Genomic DNA, 22,548 nt, shown 5'->3' on the forward strand with positions numbered 1-22,548 from the left:
CGGCCCGGGAGCCGCTAGGGGGCAACAGGCGACCCCTGCCGCTGCGCATGCGCGCGAGGGAGAGGGGAGCCGGGGGGGGCGCAACAGCGCGGGCGTTTCGGTTGGCGCATGCGCCAGGCTTTGCGCGCGTTCTGCTCCGGTGGGAGCGGAGAGACGCATGCGCGCGGGAGGCGCCGGCCGGGGACGCCGCGTGCCGCGAGAGTGCGTGGCTGCCGCGCGTGCGCAGGTGGCGGCGCTTCGGTGGTTGCTAGGTGACGGGGGGCCGGGGAGCGGCGCGGGCGGGAGACACTCCGGCACTGGCGGCGGGCGGCGTTCCCCCGCCGCTGCCCCGTCTCCTGGGAGCGCTCGGTGGGTTCGGGTGCGCGGCCTGGCCGCGCCCTTCCCTGGGGTGGGCACTCCGGCGGGGTTCCGGGCCCTCCCACCCCCCTGCGCCCGCCCTACCGGGGTTGCGCGGCCGTTGCGCAGCGTCCGTCACCTCAGTGAGTCCGGGGGGGGCGGGGGGCGGCCGGCAGCTCCTCTCCTCAGGCCCGAGCCCCGGGCGCGGTGAGGGAGGGCAGAGGTTTCCCCGTGCTTTCTCCGCGCCGCAGCCTCTTGTCCGGCTTTCCCTCAGGCCCGGCCTCCTCCTGGGAAGTTGTGTGGGCACCCACGCCTCCAGGGAGCCCCAAACCCGCTGCCCTCGGGTGCTGCCTCGGGCTCCCGCGCAGGCACCGGGTTTCTTTCCTCGCTTCCTTTCTCCCTGCTGCCTGTGGTACCTGTCTGCCCTTCAGGAGAAGGTGCATAGCTACCCTTCATAAAATCCTTGCCCTTGGCCGTTCCCTTTTATTTAGTGAGAGCTTACCTGGGCTATTCTGCTGTTAAAACAGCGTGACTAACCTAGTGACTTGTTGAACGAAAATAAAACTATTAATTTAGTTGTATTTTGGATTGTTGGCTGAAGTAAACTCTTTTGGTCTGTGCCTAAAGTGAGGCTGATACGGGCATAAATACATCAGCAAACCCCACAGATTCTTAAACTTATGTTGTTGCTATAGAAGAGAGGCTTGGATGGGACAGTGGATTATTTTTTTCTTGGATCCTGACAGAGTTCCTTATTGGACAAATTCTGTAATTTAGTTAAGTATTTAGTGAAGTCTCACTTGTCCGAATATTCTTCTGCAGGATTAGTTTTAAATCTTACTCTAGTCCTTACAGTCATTGGAACTTTTTAAAAAATAATCTAAACAGCGTGTACACTGATGCAATTTCTTCTTCAGTTCTCAGACAGAAATAAGAAGTTAGTTTTTTAGGGCAGTGGGTCTAAAATGTAAGTATTTATGCTTGTCATGCAAAGTGCTCTCATTTTAGTGAGTCTTGTTCCTAATCGTGGTAATGCCATAACTCAAAACTTCCTGTGGCTTGAGCAAGGCTTTAGCTGAACCTCTGACAGCTTCTGCAGTACAGAAAACTGCAGTGTCAGAGTTGAAAAGGTACAGTCACACTTCATTTATTTTAAATGTCTATACTGATTTATATCAGTTAAAACCTGTACATTTTTAATATGAATGAAGATTGTACCTAAGTTCCCTTCTGGGGATATCGAAAGCCAAATTGCTGCAAGCAAAGCTGAGGTCTGGCTTGTTGGGAAATGTAGAGAAGGTTGGTAAGTAGAAGCAAGCTTGTTTTCCAGTCAGAGTGTCCTAAAATGTTTTGCCCTGGTGACTCTAACCTTTTTCGCACCTAGATGTTGTACAGACTTACTTAACACTATTTTAAGAGCATTTAAGATTTAAAAGTAGACAAAACCTGATGTGGACTTGCATAAGGTAATTTCCACTCAGCATAATTGGTTCAGTTTAAATTGATTCCTTATCAATTTTCAGCTAAATCAATGTTAGCATGCTGTAAGCTGATTTCTGTGTGTCAGCACAGCAGACTGTATTGGTTTAGTGGATTTCAGTTAAGCTAGTCAAACTTTCTTCTGTAGGTAAGGCTCCCTCATTTTTTTTGCCCAAGCTTGTGCTCCTTGAATTGTCATTGAAGATAACAACATATCTTATGTTGAAAGTGATTTGTAATGAATATGGTGCAAAGCCATGTGTAAATGCTTTTATTTCTCAGAGACGTGTATCAGTTTATTTTAAATCTGTTCCCAGTATAATTAATCCAAGATAGAGTTAAATTGGTTTAAGACTGCACTGTATTTTGTGCTAGTTTAACTAAAGATACCTTAAAGTTTCACCTTTTACGAACGTGGTGTAATTTTTAAAGTTAGAAAAACTTAATAATTCTACCATTTTGGTTTTATTTGGCTTAAATTTTGTTTCTACTTGTTAAGCTTTAATATCTTCCAAGCAAAATGTAAATGACATGCTTTTGTCTCTCTATCTGGTTTTTACAGTTCCTTTTCCTGGTGTTTTTTATTTTTTAAAATACACCCTTTGCTTCTGGGTAGAAACCTTTCTGGTGTTGTAGGAAGGGTTAGTTCTTGGTCGTGTTTCTCATGCTGTTAAATCATGCCACTGTCTTCAGACTGTAGGAATCTATAAACACACTGTGTTTGAGCTTCTGAACCCAGACTGCTAAATCTCCTCTTCCAAATCTTCCATCTTCTCTTGATCTTCAAGAAGCGTGATGCATTTGACTTATTTTTGCTGATCATTAGTCTTACAACCTTTTCAAAGTTTTTGATATTTTCATTCTAAATTTAATGCTGTTTTTCCTGTCAACTTTGTCACAGTCTTCAGAATTCCTCCAGTTTTATTCTCATAATTTTCTTGCCACTTTTGCATCTTCTGTTGCCAGTATTTTTTGAGATCATAAGGTGTTGATGTGATTTTTAAATATTCTTTAATGATTACCTCATGTTTTATGAGTATGTGTCTTTTGTGCAGCGCTTTAAGCTGAAGAGCTACATAAATGGAAACATTATGTGCAAAAGAAGTAATGGAAATTTAGTGTGCGTGTGGATTGGACACTCGTCTAATTCTTGAAATATACTTTACAGTTTTTGCACTCAAAAGATACTGAATTACTTGGAAATTGGTTTAATTAAACAACACAATACTCAAGATGTTTTAATCTCCATTTTGCGGGGATTAAGTATTATTTTTCAAGGCAACTAATAGTTTTGAAGGGTAGTCTGCCAGAATTCTTTGCTATTTTTTTTTCTATATTTTAAAATGAATTATTCTCTGTTAACAGCTGGCTGTGTTCTTTAACAGTATTTTGGATGGGATTTTCTTTTTCTTCATTGCCATCTATAGAAATTGATGAATTTTTTTAGGTAAGTTTTTACACTTAATTTTCAATAATTTGTGAAGTTATCTTTTTATCATCTCCATGTATAATACTGTTTTTCTTTTATCTCATGCATTTACCTGCAGCATGTCTGTGTGATATAATTAAAGTTTAAAATGTTTAAGACTGTAAAAAAAATTATAATGGCCAGTTTCAATCTTAGAAATAATAGTAGAATTGGAATAGTTTTGGAAATTCTTCTGGGTTATGATCCAAAGGAATAATAATAAGGAATTTTTCAGAAATAAAGCATTACAAAAAAGTACTGAAATAAGATTAAGAGGATCAAAAGCTATTTTTAAAGGTATACAAGAAATCTGTAATAGAGTTTAAAAAAGGTAAAGATATCGATACAAGCAAGAACAATTAAAATCTTAGTTTAGAAAATTAATATGGGTACGTTTTTCCTTAAGAACTTACATTTTTATACATTATTTATTTTTTTGTATTCCTAGTGCTAATGTCCAAAACTAATTTTTCACTCCTCATTTCTAAACTTCAGTTACGTGAGGCTGCATATACATTAAATGGTATGAAGAAACTGACATATCTAGAAATTCTGCTTATAACCCTGATTTTTTTGCTGTGGTTCAGAAAACTTTCTGTCTTAAAGAGAAACTTTACCTTCTTTGGAACTGGTTTCATTTTATCCTATGGCTTCGTTGTTACGTCTTAATAGTTTTGTTGGGTTTTGACATAATTAGAGGTAATTAATCATTCATTGATTGATTTCTACAACCTTTAATATGTTTTTAATAGGGGGATAGGATGCCATAAAACGTTCTGTACTCATGTGCCTACTGACTGAAAAGACACAAATCATGTATAGCGTGCTTGTAATATGTATCAGTAATCTTTATGAACTATTCATGAGTTAAATCTTAATAAAAATTGTGACCAGAATGTTCCTTTTTGTTTCTTATTTCTAAGTAGGTTAATAGTACAAACACGTGTTGTATGTTTGATAGAGGACACTGTGATAGTTAAGGCCTCCTTTGCTGTCTGGCGTAGGTAGATCTGAGGTGACTGGCTTGATGCTTGTAGGCCTCCAGTGCCTGGAGTGAAGTTCAGGTGTTGCAGGGCTCCGTCACTGACTAGGGGTTGTGGTAGCACAGTGGCTTGATAATAGCAACCCCGTTGTAGGCAAAGCTGAGAGGCCCTGGAAGATCTACCATCTGTGAACCATTTCTAGAGGGTTTCTCACAGTTCTTAGAAGTACAGGGTACAGAGAATCCCTGTTAAAAAAACCCCATGCAACCAAAACGCATGTGCCCACACACACACACAAAGACTTTGGTATATTGGCTGTAAATTCAGCAAAGTTGATCTCTGAATTATTACAAAGAGAACAGAAGAATTGTGTTCCTGGTGTATGAGAAATAGTCTTACTGGATTCTCTTTTACCTTAACACAAACCTATCTTTTGTTGAACAGACACTTTGTGACAGCAATGTGTGGATTTTCTACTCACTAATGTCAACGTGTGGAGGAGATTGGTTGTGACTTGTAACTTCTGAGTGAATTAGGTAGTTCTTCCCATGGTAGGTGAACTCAGGTGGTAGAGGCTTTTGCAAACCCTTGGGAGATGGGAAATGGCGAGAGGGGAGGAGTAAAAGCACCCTTTGCAAATAGGAGAGTGGCATGAGTACGACAGAAAGTGCTTTTCTGTATTTGCTGTCTGGTTGTTCTGCTAAGTGGGTTTCCAGACCATGGAACCTAAATGTACATTTGTGATGCAAAATGCCAATCCATAATCTGGACATCACGGATTCAGTTAGTTAACTATTTGAAACACTTGCATTAAAGTGCATCTAAAGATTTTATTTTTTTTTTCCATGCAGACTGTATAAAAGTAATATGGCAATTTCCTTGGGAAGTGTGACTTCCTAATTAAAATGCAACAAGAAGAGTGTCAGATTAGGGATTCATGTGAAAAGAATGTTACCTTGATCACAAGGAATGGTACATTTCCTTGCCTGATTGGATTTTTGGAGTGTCATGAAATTGTTTTTGTTGATATGGTGAGTTTCCAAGGCATATCCATGACATTGCTGCTTTTGAATGAGGGTTATACCAGCTTGTTAGTATGTTCAGTAAAACTAGCAGGTTAATGCATTAGCTGTAAGCATGTGAGTAATGAAAATCTGCCTTTTTATGAACATCTAAAAATTATCTTGGTATTATGCAATAGCTTCTTCATTCAGTTTCCTCCTGTTTTAAAAAAACACATAAAAGTGTTGATGCGTTTTAACCCCAATCAGAAGAGTCAGGTTGGTATTCCAAAGGAGAAATTACACGTGTAACAATTCAAGTTCTACAAAATCAAACCTTGTAATCTTAAATTAATCCATGACAACAATAAAAAACAGCAACAAAAAACCCCCAAAACCAATTCCCTGCCCTCCCCAAACTAGACTTAAACATTAAGCTCATGTCCTTTTAAGTTTTTTAAAATGAGGTAAGCATTTAGTCAAGTGGTGAAACCACTTCTACTGAAAATAAATGTTTGCTTTTTCTCTTATATGACTGTCTTCTGCACTTGTTCGTTATAACCTGGTAATCAAGGAATACATTTTCATACAAAAAGTTACCAGCCATAATGATTACTTCACATTTTTAGACTCAGTGCAGGCGGGTGAATCCATCTGCTTCCTTTATCCATCCTTTCCATGTCAGAATGACTGATGGATGCTTTTCCATGCCAAACCTGTCACATAATTACAAGTGCTGTTCTCATTAAGGTTATTGCTATGAATTATGATCACACAGTTTGCTTAGAATATTTCATCTTAGTTTTACAATATGCATTTGTATTTGTTTCTGTATTTTCACAGAACTAAGTTGTTAATAGCTGCCATTATACAGATTGAATTTTTCTCTTTTTTTTTTCCCCCAAGTATTGAATGATATTTTAAAGAAAATAGGACTGGAAATATCTGTGGAGGGAGAATGATGTCTTATGATGTTGACTTTTTAAAGTTAACTGTTTAAAAACTAACCCTTTACAGAATGAAAATACTGATCAATTTTTATCTTAATGACATTATTCATATGTGAAATGTAACTTACAAAATATGGATTTATCAGTAATAAACTTAAGAGCCAACTAAACACATTAGGTTCTGTATGGAGGTTTTTCTGCTGCTGCACAGATTCATTTTGCTGTCTGGCCTGCTTTTGGAAACTTTGTCCAGATTGATTTTTATGCAGCAGCAGAGTCCATGGATGGCTTTAGTGTTGCTTATAGTACTGTCCATATTCAGTGTTTTTACTGATCCTTGAGGGAAAAAAAGAAAAAATTGTATTTATTCATTCTGCTCACTTAAACACAAGTACTCAATTTCTGCACGTGCTTGTATTCAATCAGTTGTACACTGCAAGGCTAAACTGTCCCCATCTCTTAATAAAAGTGTAGGCCCATGATTCCAGCTGTGTGGATTCTATTGGCCATACCCATGTTACATAAGTTTGAGTTTCCTGCAGCTCGAGAACGTGCATACATATATTTTTGTTTGCTTTTCAGTTCAGAGTGTCGATGAGGGTTGTGTTGGAGCCAGTGAGAATAGTTTTCTTGCAGCATGAGACTGAGGATCAATGTTTAAAACTTTTGGGTGTGTCGCGAAGGCATTTGGTAGAGTTGCCTTACCTGGCTGGGTGGTGTTGAGGAATTACTTCATCTGAACTCACAGCAGTCATACTGTCTGAAGCAGCATTCCAGGCCATTCTGAGGGGAATTCCTGGCTTCCTGTAGAAGAGAGCCAAGGAGTAAGTCTGCATGTGCCCAGTATGAGTGATAAGGGAGCAATAGCCATGGAACGAAATCGGGAGCGTGACTGCTTACATTGTGACACAAATGATGGAAAAGAAAGTAGCTGTGTCTTTGGATGAAGGAGGCTTCTCCATGAAGTAATCAAGCGAAGGGAATCATGATTATCATTAGTCTTTTTCTAGTTTGTTTCTAGAATGATACAACTATGCCTTTTTGTTAGGTTTAATTTGCGGTCTACCCTTACCTGTATGGAGTAACCATGGTAATGCACTAACACATGTATGGTGAAGAGGTTAATTAAAAGCCTTTTGAATACGTTGAGTCCTATCAGAAAGGTGTTACTCTTGACTATATAGTAGAATATATACTTTTAATATAGGCAAAACCATGTACACTTATTTCATGTCAGGTAATCCCATTTATCTACAATAATGGGCCAGATACTGTTTTTCAAGTTGCCTGCTGTCTGACTTAGGAGAATATAAAGTATTGCTATGAAATGGCCTTTTCCTTTTATAGCTGCCTGACATACAGGGTCTAGCCTCAGTGTATTAGTCAAGGGAGCTAGAAATACACCACAGTTAAATTATGGGTTTGTATCTCCAGGTGGTGCTTGAATTCATGGTTGAAGACTGTAGAAATTAATTTTGCTAAAGCAAGAAACAACAGGACATTAAGCTACTATGCCAGCTTTAGATGTACGCTTCAAAAATTTTTTGCTGCTCAGCATTATTCAGTAATCTTTAACTCAAATTGCAGGAAATATTTGAAATTCCATTCTAACAATATCCAACAGAGAATATTAAAGAAGCATTAAATTTCAAATGCCTGAGGGAAAATGTTCTCTTGCAACACCGTGGGCATTTGGATCTCACTAGTATATGCAGTATTATAGTCTAATATTATGCTTTACTTGGTCTAAAATGAAAGCCCAATTTTAATTCTATCTCGAAAAACTTGGCATACTGCAGTGAAAAATAATTTATTTGAATGTTGTTTTTTAATACATTGCAACTAACTTTAAAGCTTCTTCATATAAAACTCCCACTATGGCCTTTTGTAATCTGACTCTTTCATTAAAACTTCAAATATACTTCCAAAGACTTATCTCAGTGCTTTCATTGCTAATTTACAAGTTAAAAGATTCCAAAGTTACCACAGAAGTTTTTCTTATTCTATGCAATTTTTCTTAGTAAGGCAAAATTTTAGAGTATCTTTGTAAATATGTAAAATGCCAAAACAGAGGACAAATACACTCTTAAGAGACAGGTAATATGCAAATACAATATGGGGTTTAATGATATATTTACACAATTCTGGGCTGGTTAATTTGGCAAACCCATTAGTGAACTTTAGTCAAAAATATGCTCATTAAACCTGTATGTTTTTATAACATATATATGCCATATTTTATAGGAAAGCTATTTTAGGAGTCCCCAGCTTACAAGATTCTGGGGAAAGAGCAAAAGAGTATTTCTAAAAGGTTTAGAAAATCTCTAACATGAATATATTTCTTACTATATGATTAAGTATCTCAGTATTAGTTAGAGCAAGGGCAAGTGGTACATTTCTGTTGGAAAATTAAGATCTACAGTCTTTAGAGAAATAGTAGGGTTCTTTTCCACCTGTAGCTGACTTTTTTCCTGTTTGGACTTTTGACTGATGTAGATAGTGTCCAGGAAAATGTTAATACTGCAATATTTCATACCTGCTTAGAGTTTCACGAGGGTTTTTTTTTTTAACAATAGCGGGCCAGCTGCCTGTGAAATTGGACCATTGTGACTTGCCTGACTAATCAGATGGGGGGGGGGAACATGATTTAAAGACTAAAAAACTGCAGAGAGGATTCGAAAGAACAGCGTACTCCAGATGATTTAAGATGCATAATAAATGCAATTTAATATGGTTTTGTCTTTCATCATGTGGATATCAGGACTATAAGTATAGGTATACAACATACCCATGTGGGACATAAATGAGTGGAATTTCATTAACAGCATCCTTAGTCTAACTGCAATGCTAGACTCAGTTCTTGCCAAATTAATGTTGCAGATTTCTGTAATGAAAGCTAGTGGAGTATCGCAGCCCTACTGCAAGATCTGCTGTCACTGCTGGGAACTCCACTGCAGTACTGGTGGCCACCAGCTTGCCTGCTGAGAGCCACTCATGGGCTCTGAATTACCGCATACCTTTTAATGGGAGCTGAGGCCTACTGAAGGTTAATAGGCTGTTTTTCCATCGCAGTTGATCTCAGGTAGTTGTACCCAAACTTCTGAGCAGGTAGTGTGAGACACTATCTTGCAGATGCGGTTATAAAGTCTGAGAGATAATGATCTGTTTGAATGCACCTCTTAGAAAGCAAGCATATCAGCCTAGGGGTAATAATACCATCTTGTTATGTAATTTTTGGACAGAAATGACCAAACTCTTAAGAAATGCACCTTCAAAGAATATTCTGGATTTTTGGAGGACACTTAGGTATTTTGTAAATGTTGAGCCTGTCTTCCTTGAGAAATGGAAGGCTTGTAAAATGCATTACAAATATATGTTGAAAGAATAAGTCTATATGGACTTCAAAATCACTGCTATTACATGCCTTTATTTTCAATTGTCATTACAATTTTCTGTAATTATATTTGATAATGGTTATATTGATTGTTCTTTAAATAATAGTATAAAGAAAAACAGAAGCAAATGTAAAGCTTAATGAGCTATTGTACAAAGGTATTTCCACTCTTTTTTTACCTGAGCTGTGTATTTTAAGCAGATGCTTCCCAATCCATTGTTTTGCCGGTTTTTGTTTTGGTAACTTGACCAGATGCAGTGAATGTAATGCAGTGAGTTGCAACGAGTTGCCTACTGCTTTTATCATAGAAACATAGAATGGTTTGGGTTGGAAGGGACCTTTAAAGCTCATCTAGTCCAACCCCCCTGCTGTGGGCAGGGACGCCTTCCTCTAGGTCAGGTTGCTCAAAGCCCCGTCCAACCTGGCCTTGAACACTGCCAGGGAGGGGGCAGCCACAACTTCTCTGGGCAACACGTTCCAGTGTCTCACCACCCTCACAGTAAGGAATTTCTTCTAATCTAAATCTACCCTCTTTCAGATTAGAACCATTGTCCTTTGTCCTGTCTCTACAGACCCTCATGTAAAAAGTCTCTCTCCATCTTTCTTATAAGCCCCCTTTAAGTATTAAAAGGCTGCAGTAAGGTCTCCCCAGAGCCTTCTCTTCTACAGGCTAAAACAACCCAACTCTCTCAGCCTTTCTTAATAGGAGAGATGTTCCGTCCCTCCAGTCTTTTCTACGGCTCTTCTCTGGACAGGTCCACATCTTTCTTGTGCTGGGGTCCCCACAGCTGGATGCAGTGTTGTCTCATGAGAGTGGAGTAGAGGAGGAGAATCACCTCCCTCAACCTGTTGGCCCTCTTTCTTTTTATGAGGATGCAATTGGCTTTCTGGGCTGCGAGCACACATTGCCGACTCGTAACCTCATTTTTCATTTACCAATATCCCCAAGTCCTCCTCTGCTCTCAATACATTCATCCCCCAGGCTGTACTGATATTGGTGATTGTCCTGACCCAGGTGCAGGATCTTGCAGTAGGCATGGTTGAACTTCATGAGGTCAACACTGGTCTGCTTCTCAAGCCTGTCAAGGTCCCTCTGGGTGGCATCCCACTGATCAGGCATATCAGCTGCACCACTCAGCTTGGTGTGATCTGCAGACATGCTGAAGGTGCACTCAGTCCCACTATGTCATTAATAAAGATATTGAGCATTACCAGTCCCAAAACAGACACCTGAAAGATACCACTTGTTACTGATTTCCATTTGGACATTGAGCTGTTGATTGCAACTTTTTGGATGTAGCCATCCAGCCAATTCCTTATCCATGGAATGGTCCATCTGTCAAATCCGTATTTCTCCAATTTAGAGGCAGAGATGTTGTGTGGGACTGTGTCAAAGGCCTTAAAGAAGTCAAAATAGATGACATCAGTTGACCTTCCCTTGTCCACCAACACAGTCACTCTGTTGTAAGAGGCCACCAGATTTGCCAGGCATGATTTGCCCTTTGTGAAGCCACGCTGGCTGTCCCTGTCACCTCCCTGTCATCCATATGCCTTGATACAGCTTCCAGGAGGATCTCTTCCATGATCTTAGGGGGCACAAGGTGAGGCTGTCACACAAAGCAGAATGGTGAATAGGCACCTCCTGTGACAGTCTATATACGTGGTTACATGTGAGGAAGCAGACATGTTTTTTAAGTGTTGGTAATTTTTAGATATTGAGAGAGTTCCTTTGTAAATTTAATTAATACATTCAAATTGAAACAAAATTCTTCATGATGTAATGTCAATGAATGAGGTGCAGCTTGTGACAGAATCTATGTGAAAGCTCAGAATGTTCATTGAACGCTCTGCTGGCAGAGTCACCTGTCTCTTAGGAGTGTTGTTAACTTCATGACTGTTTCAGCTGCCTGAAACGGTCTCTTCATGTGGAACTCAGTATAAGATTGGTACTGGAAAACTTGTGACACAGTGCCGTTCTTGTGTTAAAATACAAAATTCAGACAATGAAACAGTGGCATTGATGGCAGTTTCATTTAAATAAAAACTTAGGTAGTTAAGCAGACCTTACTCCTCAGGGGACTATTTGATTTCAGAATAACTTGACATTTCATCAAAGGGCAAATTAAATATTTAGATTCCACAAAGATAGCTAGACTAGCTTCTTTGGCATCTGTCAGTGATGATGTTTATCACCTTTCTTCTTTTGCAAAGAGTTTGTTATTTTGTTCTCTGGGTAGAAGTTTTTATATGTGATATTAGGAAACCCCCCAAGTGGCTTTTTCTGCCTCTCTGCTTTGCAATATATCAAGTTGTATCCCTGTTCAGTACATGACTTAATAAATTAACTGTGCTGCTGTCATGATTGTTTTCTGAATCAGATTGGCAAAACTATGCAACACATTCAATTCTAGTACATGGCTGAACTTCACTGCGGTGAGCTTGAAATTATGCACAATGTGCAAGTGGTTGAATATTCCTTAAAAAGGAGCCTATAAAATAAGCCACCTATAATGTTGGTGAATAAATGCCAACTTTGGCATCAGTGTACTTTTAAAATATGTGCTGTGCTAAGGTTATTAGTCACTCGGAATTCAAGGACGAGAGTGCAGACGTTGCATAAAGCTACAGGAGTGGCATACCTGTGAAGGGACTGCTGCTTGATTTTCCGAAGATGGCATGCTGTGAATTTTAAAACTGCCTGAATGAACTGCCTGAATGAATGGCAGTAAATGTCATTTTATAATTGAGGCCATGTAAGTTAGTTATTCTACATTTATTTCTAACTATTTTTCAAAAATCTCTTTGCTGGGATCAAAGAAATGTTATCATCATGAAAGGAAATAATGCAGTATCTGCTGAACAGGGCAAGGAAGCAGAAGACTGAAAATTCTGCATCTTTTTCTCACATATATATAATAATTGTCATCTGTTTCATGGATTAGTGCGAAGATTATGCTGTTGGCCTTCTGCTTAAAAGTAAAGGAATAATGATAATGGTGAAAATATTTCTGCTTCCCTTAACAGGTGGTGGAAAGGAAGCATCACACAGAAATGTAACAGCAGCTATGACTTTAATTTGAGCAAGCCCAACTCAGACAAAGGTTTTGGGAAATGAAATCCGCAGATGAAAGTGAGAAGGCCCCTACTATTGTATCAGCTATAAATGAGACTCTTGTAAAATAAAGACTTGTGTAAAATACAGAAATTACTGAACTCTGCTTCCTCCAGCTGAAGCCATTTACTGGTTTTGTTTTGCACTGCCAGTGTGGAAGGTTAAACTTGTGTGGCTAAGTTAGTTTAATCGTATCTTTTACAGCTGTGAAAGTGGAAAGAGCCAAATGTTTCAGCTAACTAGAATGGTCAGTCACAGCTCTGATTTGAGAGAACATTTTCCCAAATTGCTCAGAATTAATGCATTTTTAAATAATGTCCTTAAAAAGTGATAAATCCTGGATGAAGTTGTGGTGGGTTGACCCTGGCTGGATGCCACGTGCCCACCAAAGCTGCTCTATCACTCTCCTCCCCAGCTGGACAGGGAAGAGAAAATATAATGAAAGGCTCGTGGGTTGAGATAAGGACAGGGAGATCACTCAGCAGTTACCATCTCAGCAAAACAGACTCGACTTGGGGAGATTAATCTGTTACCAATTAAATCAGAGTAAGATAATGAGAAATAAAATCAAATCTTAAAAACACCTTCCCCCCACTCCTCCCTTCTTCCTGGGCTTAACTTTACACCCGACTTCTCTCCCTCAGCCCCTCCAGCACCACAGAGGGGCAGGGGATGGGGGTTGTGGTCAGTTCATCACCCGTTGTTTCTGCTGCTCCTTCCTCCTCAAGGGGAGGACTCCTCACACTCTTCCCCTGCTCCAGTGTGGGGTCCCTTCCACGGGAGACAATCCTCCACGAACTCTGTAACATGAGTCCTTCCCATGGGCTGCAGCTCTTCACCAACTGCTCCAGTGTGGGTCCCCCACGGGGTCCCAAGTCCTGCCAGCAAACCTGCTCCAGCATGGGCTCCTCTCTCCATGGGGCCACAGGTCCTGCCAGGACCCTGCTCCAGCGTGGGCTCCCCAGTGTCACGGCCTCCTTCAGGCATCCACCCACTCCAGTGTGGGGTCCTCCCTGGGCTGCAGGTGGGTCTCTGCTCCCCTGTGGACCTCCACGGGCTGCAGGGGCACAGGCTGCCTTGCCATGGGCTGCAGGGAAATCTCTGCTCCGGCACCTGGACCACTTCCCCCCTTCCTTCTGCACTGACCTTGGTGGCTGCAGAGTTGCTTCTCTTACATATTCTCACTCCTCTCTCTGCTGAGCTTTACAGTTTGTTTGCTTTTTCCCTCTTAAACATGTTATCACAGAGGCGCTACCACCGTCGCTGATGGGCTCGGCCTTGGCCAGCAGCGGGTCTGTCTCGGTGCCGTCTGGCACTGGCTCTGTCGGACACAGGGGAAACTTCTGGCAGCTTCTGACAGAAGCCACCCCCAAACCCCCCAGCTACCAATACAGAAGTGTTTTTTTTAAAAAAAGGAAATACAATCTTTGTGGTTGAAATCATATTCCAAAATTTGTAAATGACAGAAGTTTCTTTGGCGTATGTGGAATTACAGAATTACAAACACAAGGTCAAAGACTTCAACCAGTTACTGATGCCCAAGTTTACAAAAAGGATGCATAATTTAAGTGTTGCAATCTTACTATCACAAAAGGACATTAGTTTGATTTTCATGTTGAAAGCTGACCTATAATATACTCACAGCAGTAATGGTAGTGGATAATTCCTATATCTGATTTTAAAAATGATTTTTTTCTCATTTTTGCAATTTTTTTAAATTTTTTTTAAACTCCGTAGAAGCCAGACATTTGCCAGTGATTGGCTGATGCTGTAAAGGCATCCTTGCATGGCCATCTGCAGAATTATTGTCAAGTAACAGGTTGTTTGCGCAGTGCCATTGTTTCCATTATATTGCCATTTACCTTTGGTGTAAATTGGAGTCAGATGAGAAATGGGTTGGTAAAAAGAGTGGGTCAAACTGTGAAATGATTAATAATTAAAAGATATGCAAGATGCAAAGAACAAACTTAAAAGACATGAACATGCCAATTGGAATTTTTGAAATCGTCTGTCTGATTCCTTTCATTTCAATTTTTATTTTTGTGTGATACTAAGGTAGAAAGTCAAGCTTCTGTGAGAGCTCAGATCCTCTTTTAGGGGAAGGAATAGAGAGAACATGCACTGTTTTAATGGTTGTTGGTAATTTGGGGCTGCCAAACCAATGCTATTCAAACTGACATCCTGTCTTTTCAGACAATGAAGTAATATATTGAGGTAATTAAAGACAATTGCTTGTAATAGCAGAAGATTACTATAATTGTTTTGTTTTCCAGATAACAAATCAGATTTATAATTTCTGTGACCACATCCAGAGTTTTACTACCAGAATTAACAGAAAAACCATAAATAGTGATTGTTCCATTATGATTAATGTCAGTGGTATTAATTTAACTCTGTTTTATTTAAAAATCAGTCACAACAGGTTTCATCCTTATGTTAAACTGGTCCACAACAGTTTAACATAAGCCTATTCTTGGTTTTCAAAAGCTTGTTCATGTTTTGTCACACCTGTTGATCGCAAATCATATACACAACTTGAATGGTAATAAACAGTTTTGGAAGGTTTTAAAAGTAGAGTTTAAATTAATCTTGCAGTGAAAGAAAAGCAAGCTTCAAAATGCTTCTGCCTTGTAGTGATTTCATCAGGTAACTGCAAGCTGATTAGAAAACTTGGTCACTTGTATGCTATTTCCTCATGTTCTATGACATTTGCAGGGTGCCTATAATGACATTTTCCCCTCCAAAACTGGGAACGCTTTTGCTGGCAGAGCTCTTTCAAAATCCATTAAAAAAAAAAAATCTTTCTTTCAACAATTTCTTTTGAAACATAGACTGGGTGTGATGCAGCTAAGAGGTGCACTGAATTTTCAGTAACCTGGGAAGTTGTAACAAAATATGCAACTGCCTATACCATAGACTTCCTTTTCCTTTGTTAATTATTGTGGCTGAAAAGATTCATCAGTGTGTAAAGAAACAGGCATTCATATAGAGGACATTCATATCTATGTTTGCTGATCTTTGATTTTATCAGTTTAAGAGATCACACATAGCGAAGCTATATATGCCGTGTTGAGAATTAATACAGATGATTCTGATATTGTTCATAGTTATTGTACCATGGCCAGTTTCTGTTATGTTTTGTTACATTTTTTCCCCTGGACTGTTACAAGCTTTGTCAGTATAAATTTTGGTTACGTACATAATATTGCCTATTTTAAAAGCATTTCACTCCTTACTTAAAAACCATATTTTTTTTAAGTGACATAAAAATATCTGTTTAGATATAATTGCAGCTTTTTATTTAAAGCATTTTAACCATCTCCAGTTTTGCCTGTTAGCAAGGTCTTTTTGATCTTAAGAAACTAAAAGTGAAAGACAAGCAAATAGTTTGAGATCAGATTAATAATTATGTTAATGATCGTGAAATAGAACCTGAGGAGTCAAAAAATTTGTGATACGGGAGTATCAAGATGGTTTTCTATACACTGAAGTTTTAGGTTGGCTTGGATAGGACACGCAGCATAGCGACTAAGAGAATTACAGCCTCAGGGTTTTGTTGTCTGGCTTAAGCAGAAGCTGAATATATTCTGAGGATCTGAAAATATTTCCAGTCTCCCACCTAGGCCTTATGCGTGCATGTATGTGCCTCATTGTAGTCTTTTGATCTCAAGGGATAGTACAGATCACTGTCCTCATAAAGGACCTGTATTTGAAGTTAAGCAGGTTTCATTCCTGAACTGCTCCTGGTGAGGAGGCTGTTTCTCTGCCTTCATCTCTCAAGTTTCCTGCTGGGCTTTTGATGCTGATTTTTGCAGCGGGTGCCATTCATGGAGACGAGTGCTCCAGTTTGAGTCTTGCCAATAAGCAACAGTACAACTAGAGTGGATATCACTCAGTCAACTCCCGCTTCTTTTGAGGTTACACAAGCACAGATAGGGTCCACTTGCAAAAGGCACATGGACAGGGTTCTGCACTTGGGCCACAACAACCACCAGCAGGACTACAGGCTTGGGGAGGAGTGGCTGGAGAGCTGCCAGTCAGAGAGGGACCTGCGGGTGTTAATTGACAGCTGGCTGAACATGAGCCAGCAGTGTGCCCAGGTGGCCAAGAAGGCCAATGGTATCCTGGCTTGTGTCAGAAATAGCGAGGCCAGCAGGGACAGGGAAGGGATCTTACCCCTGTACTTGGCACTGGTGAGGCCGCACCTCGATTACTGGGTTCAGTTTTGGGCCCCTCACTACAAAAAGGACATTGAATGACTCGAGCGTGTCCAGAGAAGGGCAACGAAGCTGGTGAAGGGTCTGGAGCACAGGTCTGATGGGGGTGTTTATCTGGAGAAGAGGAGGCTGAGGGGAGACCTCATCGCCCTCTACAACTACCTGAAAGGAGGTTGCAGAGAGCTGGGGATGAGTCTCTTGAACCAAGTGACAAGCGATAGGACAAGAGGGAATGGCCTCAAGCTGCACCAGGGAAGGTTTAGACTGGATATCAGGAAGTATTTCTTTCCAGAAGGGGTTGCTGGGCATTGGAATGGGCTGCCCAGGGCAGTGGTGGAGTCCCCATTCCTGGAGGTGTTTAAGAGTAGAGTTGACACAGCGCTGAGGGATCTGGTGGAGTTGGGAACTGTCAGTGTGAGGTTAATGGTTGGACTAGATGACCTTCAGGTCTTCTCCAACTTAGGTGATTCTCTGATTCTGTGACAGAGTAGGTGGTCTTTCGGAAATTTCTTGGTAGAGGAAGCCAACACAAAACAGACTGGGAATGTAGTGCATTAACATTAAGATGCACTAGAGGGCCCAGCCTGCACATAACCCTTTTCCAATAAGAAAAATGGGTAGCAAGCTGAAGGAACTTCTGAGAAATTACAGCAAAATTAGGAGGAGAAAGAACTGTCTGAAGCCAACAGGGCTCAAAACAGGACTGAATGTGGAGAAGGGTGATAGAATGACAAATGCATTCAACCTGAAAATGTAATCAGACAAGCATGTTCCCCTGCTGGAGAAGGGATTTAGCAACTTTGAACTCGAAATCATGTGATTTCTTCCTCCTCCTGGCTAGATTAAAAAGGGGAGTGATGTTTTTAATATTATATCATGCTTAACAAACCATTGCGTGCTCTGTCAAGTTCATTTTCACTATCAGCTCTGGCTAAAAACCATTGCTATCTGTAGTCTAGCCTGAAGGTGACAAGAGATTTGAATCATTGTAATTAGGCACTCATCATACTGCAAAAAGATACAACTATCTTGATGAATCGGTATTAAAAAAAAAAAGCAATGTTGTTTTTTTTTTTCTTTAACTGCAGTTGGTGACTGGGAATGTGACAGCAGAAATGAGCTCGGCAAGAACTGAGGCAGTTTCCTCAGCATGACAACTATTGTCCAGTTCTCTATGCAGAAAAAGTTAAGAGGTTTTTGCCCTTCAAAGTCCTGTTGACACCTTCAAGTGTTCTTGGGCCTCTCCCAGACTTTGCTTGACAAACATTTTCATATGTCCCACTTCTTTCTGATTTTGAGAAATACATAAGAATTCATTTGCCACACTTAAGCAAGAACTATGAAATGAGTTATTGTTTGCCTTTTAGAATTGTAGCTCCAGGACACACTTTTGCTATGAAGTATAAGTGATGAAAAAGTGGATCTGCCCAGCAAAGTCAGGATTGTGATTGAATATGGCAGAAATGGAGTATAAGGAACTTTATCCCTCTGGGGAAAGACATTTCCATACACACCAAAATGTAGTTTTTGTGACCACTATTACAGCTGCATTGTATTGATAATTACATTTTGTTCTCATTTTCTCCTACATTTTAGAAAAAGTGAAAAAAACATTCCTGAAATACATATGGCTTTCACCAGGTAGAGGTGCAGTGCAATTTTTACCTTTTCTTTCTGGGATCAATGAGTTACCCTTCATTCTTTTTCTCTGAAGATACTTTACTTTATCTTATCACTCATCCACGCATCTTTCCTCAGAGCTTGGATAACATTCCTTTTGATTATTAAGATGTTAAATTGTTCAAAAATGAATCAGGGAATGGCATTTATTGCCCAGTAGCATGCTTATGGTGCAGTGAAGTCTTGTCATAACCACAAAGTGTTTGAATTCAGGGTCCTAATGCCAATTTATAAGTGCTCTAGTTTTGAAAAGTGAAATGCGAATATGGATTTACATACCTATTTTAGGAAGTGGCAGTTGGAATGTGATAATGTACTTTGGGGGATGTGTGGGGCAATAAGTGACTTACCCTTTGTGACTATGGATTTTTCAGAGTTCTGAAGAATGGGTGTTTTGAAAGAATGTGTTGCACAGTTTTATGGAAAATTTAAAAAAATACATGATTTTGCTAGTTAATGTTAAAGCTAAACAGATTTGGAATGTACTGAAAGTAGATTTCAAGCTGGTTTTTGTAAAACTACTCTTCTGGTGTGAGCAAATACCTGTTCTGTTGGTCATGGAAACTTAGTCTCTATTGAGGTTAGGGTTTAAATCAGTGTTAATCTGCAGTACTAAAGTATTAGAATGAATTTGTGTTTGCAACTTTAGATACTTAACAAGAAATGTAGCTGAGAGTTTTCGTATCTTCAAATTATGACCTAGAGGTAGAGTTAACACTTGGCTCATAGTAGCAGCCATAATTTTCAGACAGACAACAGATGCATTTATGTTCAGAACACTGTTACTTCCCGTTTTGTTTTAATCACCTGACTCCTGTAAGCAAAATCTGATGAGTAAGGGAACTGCATTTTTCTTTGATTACCTGAAGGGACAACTGATCACACAGTTTACCTTTCAGTTCCCACATTCATTTTTGGAGCTTGTTGGCTGATTTGATGTATAAGGTACAGGTCTTAAAAGCTCCAAGTCTGTGAGTGTTTTGTGAAATCTCAGGACAGCCAAGTTGGTCTTCCCTTCCACAGACTCCTCAAGAAAAGGCTGTGACCTGAGCTCAAGGATTTTTTTGGATTCAGCCTTTGATATCAATCATTAAATACGTACTTACTGGTTGCTGAGAAAGCTTGTCGCTCCAGACCAGCCGCGGCGTGCTGCTTTGTGCTGGGCAGGCATGAGAGTTGCGTGTAGTGACAGAGAAGAGGAAAGAAAAGGGAATTGAAGGGCTACAAAGAAGTGAATGACCTGAATGTAATGTAGAAGGAGTTTAGGAAACTTGAGGGAAAAGTGAGGAACCTAGTGTGGAGGTCTGGGAATATGAGGATGACATAGTAGTGTTGGGCTTGTAGATCACTAATCTGTAGAAAATCAGACAAGTTGCAGTGCCATTCACTGTTTGTCCTTTGGATTACAGCCTGTATATGTTGTGGCATATGAGCACAGTAAAAATAAAATTTTAAGTATTGTGTAATTCTTGTTGCCATTTTCTTTTTAGTTTGATCGCATACTTATCACTGGCAATGTTTTCTGTGTTTTCTGCTGACAGAAAAATGCTTCCTTGTTCTTACATGTTGATATATTGCTTCGTTTAAGGGAGAATGTTGGTGTTGCCTTTAGCACAAATGATGTATGCATTTGCATTTCTGGAACACTTTCAGAGTTTCCCATTTGCTTTTATCTCCTCCACAGAATGAGCATCTGTTTTCTAGTTTATCTTTTCTGAAGATCAGCATAGATTGTTGATTACAGACTGCAATAAATTAACTTGTCGATTTTTGCCACATTTCATGTTTCTCTTATATATCTGAACAATGTTGAAGATTTATAGAAGACTTTAAAAATTAATCGGAGACATAAATGTTTGAGAAAAAAGCTTTTTTTAAACTGGCTTTAATTTCTAAAAGTCTGCTACATAAAATTGCATGTCTCTTTCTAAAACAAGCTTTTTAATTTTATTCGTTGAAGGGTTTTGCTAGTGATTTATTAGACACCTGACTTTGTGCAAAACTGAAAGTATATCATCATAAAACTAAAAACTATTATCACCTTTACTTGCCTAAACCAGAAAAACAGATAATTTGAAAATACAGAGTTTATTAAGGTAAAAAATACATTCTTGTCATGTGTTTTTAGTTTGCTTTTAAAGGAATGACTTTCTAATTACTGTCTTGCAAAATAGACTTGAAAAACTTCTCTGTAGTCATAATTTAATTCTTCATTAATTTGTTATCTGAAATTACTGAATAGATGGGAGGAATTGTAAATCTTACTTTTTCAGGAGGATCAGCTGAATGACTCTCTTCTACTTGTGGGCAGCATGCTGTTTTGTTTTCCAGCTGCAATATATAGAAACAGTTTAGTTCTTACCTCTCTATTCTATTTCAGTATTCTAACCAGAACTAACACTTAGAACGCGTCAGTGTTTTGAGCTGGAAATACTACCCAAACTAAGCTTTTTACATAAGCATACCCTCAAGTTTGCCTCTTAACATAGTACTTGGTGTGTTCTTGTGAGCTTAAACCTCACCTTAAACCTGGGAGCCAGAAAGTAATGGAAGTACGCCAAGTGTTTGCACAAAAAAAAAAATACCCAGTTTCCATTCTATGTAAAATTCCTCCTTTAGTGTTATCCAGACAGTGTTGGCCTACTCAGAAGGTGTCTACTGTTTCGTTCTGTTCTGCATCACCAGAAAATATATGACAAATACAGGAAACTTCTTTGTTTCTTTGGGCTTGGTAGAAAATTTTGACCATGGCATGTATGTTTTTCTTGTGGCTATTGCAGTAGTTCACAATAGACTTAGGATCGCAGAGAGTGTCATATCTCCAAATAATAAATCTGTCATCAGATTTACAGTCGTGTTGGGATGTGTGTGATGCATAATATGCAAATAGTTGCTCAGGTGCCTGAGCAATCAAGAAGAGATCATTCCTCTATAAAAACATGTAAGCATCATACTTGTTTTTTGCCAATGTGATGGTTACATTATTCACCCATCAAATCTGTCAGTTTTGTAAACTGTTGGGTGATGCAATATGCTGTGCCACTCAGTCTGCAGTGGAGCGCCATTGTTGGGCTTTTCCAAACTGTTTTATTAGGCTTTGTGTGAAAGGAAATCAGTCCAACCACTACCTTGAAATTTTTGCAAAGCAGTCTGTTCCAGTAGTTGACTTGATATTTTGTGGTATGGAATAGTGGGAAAAAACCTGAATTACTCTTTAAGTGTTGATAAAAGCAGCTGCATTAAATAGCATACAAGCAAATGTTTATCTTGAATAAAAGACCAAATTCTCAGCAAAAATACTTAGTGGCTTCCTCCAAGAGAGTGGTGTGTGGAGGTACCTTAGGATAAATTGGGTTTTGTTTGCAGTTTTCCTAGAAATTATGTAAGTGAAAGTTAAGTACCATACAAAGTGTGAGGGAATGAGAATGTCTGAAAACACAGCTGTGCAGCTGCCTGCTGTGTACATTGTTGTATTGACTTCAGAATTTTAGAACGACAGTTTAGGGAGGAATGTTTCTGTCCTGATCACTCTGACCCGTTGTCAAAACCAGCAGGGCAGAGAAATCAGCTGACCTCATCGCCATGAATTTGTGTCTGCTGTTTTGGAGGGGCCATTGTGACATTATTTAACGTGGCTGTTTTTCTGATGTCCAGGATCACAAGGTTTTCTGTGAGCATGCAGCAGTTCACAGAATCACAGAATTGTCTAGGTTGGGAAAGACCTTGAAGATCATCCAGTCCAACCATCAACCCAACATTAACAGTTCCCAACTACACCATATCCCTCAGCACTGAGTTGATCCTACTCTTAAACACCTCCAAGGATGGGGACTCCACCACCTCCCTGGGCAGCCCATTCCAATGCCTAACAACCCCTTCTGTAAAGAAATGCTTCCTAATATCCAGTCTAAACCTTCCCTGGCGTATC

At 39.6% G+C, this 22,548-nt stretch overlaps 1 protein-coding gene across 1 annotated transcript in view; it reads left to right on the forward strand.

Annotated features, from left to right (window-relative positions):
- Positions 1–260: 260 nt before the first annotated feature.
- The window catches only part of WDPCP (WD repeat containing planar cell polarity effector), a 157,303-nt gene continuing 135,015 nt past the window's right edge, over positions 261–22,548 (forward strand). Inside the window, exons 1-2 of the mRNA XM_074820585.1 lie at positions 261–348; positions 3,181–3,262. Coding sequence (XP_074676686.1) covers positions 3,249–3,262 — 14 coding nt within the window. The 5' untranslated portion in view covers positions 261–348; positions 3,181–3,248. The remainder of the gene's footprint in view (positions 349–3,180; positions 3,263–22,548) is intronic.

This window comes from Strix aluco, chromosome 3 (genome assembly GCF_031877795.1).
Source record: "Strix aluco isolate bStrAlu1 chromosome 3, bStrAlu1.hap1, whole genome shotgun sequence".
NCBI classification, from domain to species: Eukaryota; Metazoa; Chordata; class Aves; order Strigiformes; family Strigidae; genus Strix; species Strix aluco.